Consider the following 4,219-nt stretch of genomic DNA (forward strand, 5'->3'; position numbering starts at 1 on the left):
TAATGGCAGACTCGTACATCATAGCTATAGACTTTGGAACTGCATACAGTGGGTATGCCTTCAATATTACTCCCAGTGCAGAAGACACTGATCCCCACTTAAAGATGTGGGGCAAAGAAGTTGGATTCAACACTCCAAAGACGCCAACCTGCATCCTGTTTGATGACTCTGAAGAATTCATGAACTTCGGCTATGAAGCCGTTGAAAGATACAAAAAGATGGGAGGGAAGGAAGCAAAGAAATACCATTTTTTTGAAAATTTTAAGATGGCTCTCTATGGCACAGTAAGTCAAATTGTTCACCCACAAATGACACGCTGTATTAGTTTATTAACTGTCACATATTTCATATATTGTTTTCAACAGGTGTATTATTGCCATTTTATGTAGACATAATTACAGTTCTTAAACACTTTTAATTGCTATTTTGTTATAGCAGTTTGAGCCTAGATCTAGATTTTATTTAAACTGAGGATGTGTATAAAAATATGATTTACTTTAATATGAGGAACAATCTTTCATAGAGAAATGTCAACCATCACCTGTTTTTCTCCAGACCTTTTTTCAATTTTTGTTCATATTTTCCTGCATCTCCTAACTCTGCACGTTTATACCAGGAAATTAAAAGAGATCTGAAAATCAAATCAGCCAATGGGAAGGAAATGATGGCCCTGAAGGTTTTTAAAGAGGCTCTGAGATTTCTGAAGGAAGATGCCCTGAAAACCATCACATTAAATACAGCAGGTATGGTGTTCTTGGCCTCTGACTTCACCTGGGTCCTCACTGTTCCTGCCATCTGGGAAGAGTCAGCAAAACAGTTCATGAGAGAAGCTGCAGTTCAGGTTGGACCAGTTTTTTTAGGACATTATTTCTGCTCAAAAACATGCAGATATTTGAGTATTTTCATTTCCGGTCCAGGCTGGCATTGTGGAAGACGGAAATGAAGAAAGACTGGTAATTGCACTGGAACCAGAAGCTGCTTCAATCTGGTGTAAGAAGCTTCCATCAGACGGTTTCATCACAGAGAAGCACAACTGTACTCCACTGGATGAGTGTCTGGGAACTCGGTACATTGTCATTGACTGTGGAGGTACTTTGCATAATTCCAATATTTATAATATGCTGCACAAAAATTCAATAAATTAAATTCTACAACACATACTTGGTAACTGTATTCCCCTAAGTACAAGGTGAGAATTTAAAGTCTTTTTTTTTCTGTCTGTTTCAGGTGGAACCATTGACATCACTGTTCATGAAGTTGTGGAAGAGGGAGCTCTGAAGGAGCTGCACAAGGCCTCTGGAAACAACCTGGGAGGACAAACTGTGGACAAAAAATTCAAAGAGTTCCTTAAAGAAATATTCTGTGATGGAATCTGGGAGGAATATGAAGAAAATTATCCCAATGAGGTTCAGAAGTTGATGTATGATTTTACTCGTCTTAAACAGGTTGATGACGATGTTCAGTTCATTTGTCCGTTTAATCTGGGAAGTCTGATTCTGAAAAAGAAAGACATAGAGAAGAGCTTTGAGTCAGTAGAAGGTGCATTCTGGGTTGAGGGATCAATCAAAATTTCTAAAGAGAAAATGAGAACTTTCTTTCAGGAAAGTCTAGAGGGCATCGCCGGGAATCTCAAGGAAATCCTTAAAAAAGAAAGCAAAATTGACTACATTCTGTTGGTTGGGGGTTTTGCTAACAGCCAGATTCTGCTTCAGTACATTACAGATCAGTTTAAGGATATCTGTAGTATTCTGTGTCCTTTTAGAGCTCAAGAGGCAATCCTGAGAGGAGCCATTGAGTTTGGAAGAAATCCAGCCTGGGTTGCATCTCGAAAAAGTGCATTCACCTATGGGGTGGCCGTGTGTGAGCCCTTTCTTGAGCTCGTTCATAAACCCGAAAAGAAATTAATGATTGGCAAGGAGGAGTGGTGCAGTGATATGTTCATGACATTGGTGAAGGCAGGTGAAGATGTGTCCTGGAATGAGACTAGAAAACACATTCTTTCTCCAGTAAACAAGTACCAGACATGGATGTCAATGAGATTTTTTCGCACAGAAAGGCTCTTTGCTAAGTTTGTTGATGACTTGGGAGTCTATGATATTGGTTCATTTGATGTTGAAATGCCTGATATTAATGGAGGCAGAGAGCGGCAGGTGAAATTAGAAATCCGGTTTGGCTCCACAGAGATAACGGCCACAGCCACAGACATGAATACTGGCTCTAAGGGGTCGATCCAGTTTGACTTTATTGGAAAAGATGATCTGAGGGGTTTGGACACTTGTTGGTATTTTTGTTCAGATGAAAAAACGCTACCAGAATGAGATTGATGTAGAAGAATCAGTGCAATAAGAGGCGAAAATATTTATCTTATTTTAAGGACTTCATCATTTTGATATGTTTTATAATCATAAAAAAAATCTGAGAAACTAAATTCTGCTTTCCCATTTTTATGTTTGTGAAAGTCTGTGTTTAATATTCTCTGCTACCTGTAAATGAAGAAACTCCGAGAACCAGCCTGTCATGGTTTTGGTTCTGTTTAAGTTTTCCCTTTGAGGTTTCATTGGTTTTATTTCCATTTTGTGCTATTATAGTTATTTTTGAATGTATGTGAGTTCTTTGGTATTTCTTGTTTGCCCTCTGCTGCTCTCTTGTGTCAGTCTCCTTCTCCTAGCTCCCTTCTAGACTCCTCTGTCCACACCTGCTCCCAATCTGCTGATTAGCCAGGTCTCTGTTTCTGTATCCCATATATACACCTCCTGTTCAGTTCCTGTTTGCTGGTTCCTTGTCGTCATTTCTTTAACCTTCATGTGTGTTTTCCCTGATGCCTCCTAGATGTTGGTTTTATTGGTTTTAGTTTGTGGACTTTTGCTTCTGTTGCCTCTTTTTAGTGATGACGAGATGAAGCCTCATGAGGCATTCAAACGTTTGGCCAAATTGCTTATAGAATCACCAGAGTTCATGAAGCTTCATGTGAACATATCACCACCTACTGGTGGAGTGCATGATTACAGTTGGTAATAAAATGTGATTTTTTGCAATTGTCCTTTGAAATTGTTAATAACTGGTGTGTATAATTAAATATTTTGAACGTTTTTTGTGTGTGTAAATTGAAGAGAACAATCATTTTAGGTACAAAGTTTTTCTGCCATTTTGGTGAAATAAGCTCAAGCAGACAGTGAAAGTGTTTGTGCAAATTGAGCAATGATAAGCAAAATCAAAGTTTTTAGTAATTTTTATTCAAACATTATAGTTTTTCCGCAGTTTTTGGTTTTAATCAGGTTGGAAGTTATGTGTTTAATCAATCTTTTGGCTAAATGAGCCAATCTAATTTGGCAGTGTTTTTACCTAATCTATATTTGTACTAGGGCAAACCAATACAAATTAGTCACATTAGCCAAAATACTTAAGTATAATTGCAACTTTCAAAAGAAGGTGGGTCTTGAACCAACAACCTCAGGGGTGAAAGTTCATGTCTTGCAGATGACGCCACCAAAATGAATAACTGTTTGACAGACAGCAATAGTACTTAACACTAATGTTAACACGGTGTCCAGCGGCTTGCTCAGATTTTGATCCTTACATTGTTTAATCTAATCAAAATAGTTTTAGCTAATTAGATTGGTTGTTTTTCCAACAAATCTCTTCTTAGAATATATACAAACTCTATCCAACTCACAGCAACTCTTCTACAAACTCTGACATCTTGTCTGAGTAGTGCCGCTGTTTAAATGCCTGTTGAAGTTCTTGCGCTTTCTGAACCACTTCCTGAAGTGATCACATGGTATCATGGCAGCAAAGCTTCAAAAGTCATACATTTTGGCCCCTCCCCTAAATGAATCACACCTCGACACGCACTTTAGAGAAACGATCCCCTTCATTACTCGACACACGCTTCGAGACCTTGACTCATTTCATTACATGACTACCTCCTTGTATGATTAAACCTGTAGGAAACTATTTCAGCTGCATTGTCTGCATTTGGGTCCTCTTTAAACCTCCTATCAATCTGACAGTAATTATACAGCAATCAGATATTGTCATGATAGGCTAAAGAGACTGAACCCATATGCAGAACACCACAGGAAGCTGAGTAAAAGTTTAACAGAGTTTATTGAAGCAACATACACACAGCAATTATGAACTGGTTCAGGTCCGGGACTGGAATAACTGACATCTGCAGAGATGGATAGTTTGATTAGCCAGGCAGCGAGATGGTTTGTCG

The 4,219-nt window shown here is 38.5% G+C and overlaps 1 protein-coding gene across 1 annotated transcript; it reads left to right on the forward strand.

Moving 5' to 3' along the window:
• Nucleotides 1-2,734, forward strand: LOC107100357 (heat shock 70 kDa protein 12A-like). The gene is made up of 4 exons (XM_015398813.1): nucleotides 1-284; nucleotides 617-841; nucleotides 918-1,089; nucleotides 1,228-2,734. The coding sequence occupies exons 1-4, from the start codon at nucleotides 3-5 to the stop codon at nucleotides 2,316-2,318; spliced, it is 1,770 nt and encodes a 589-aa protein (XP_015254299.1). The 5' UTR covers nucleotides 1-2; the 3' UTR covers nucleotides 2,319-2,734.
• Nucleotides 2,735-4,219: the final 1,485 nt, after the last annotated feature.

This window comes from Cyprinodon variegatus, unplaced genomic scaffold (genome assembly GCF_000732505.1).
Source record: "Cyprinodon variegatus isolate N-32 unplaced genomic scaffold, C_variegatus-1.0 Scaffold963, whole genome shotgun sequence".
Taxonomy (NCBI): domain Eukaryota; kingdom Metazoa; phylum Chordata; class Actinopteri; order Cyprinodontiformes; family Cyprinodontidae; genus Cyprinodon; species Cyprinodon variegatus.

Excerpts from the sequence above, each read along its gene's own strand:
- LOC107100357 (XM_015398813.1), top strand. The coding sequence starts at position 3 with ATGGCAGACTCGTACATCATAGCTATAGACTTTGGAACTGCATACAGT. Across the intron at positions 285-616 it reads AGATGGCTCTCTATGGCACA|GAAATTAAAAGAGATCTGAA; the intron begins GTAAGTCAAATT and ends CGTTTATACCAG. Across the intron at positions 842-917 it reads TGAGAGAAGCTGCAGTTCAG|GCTGGCATTGTGGAAGACGG; the intron begins GTTGGACCAGTT and ends TTTCCGGTCCAG.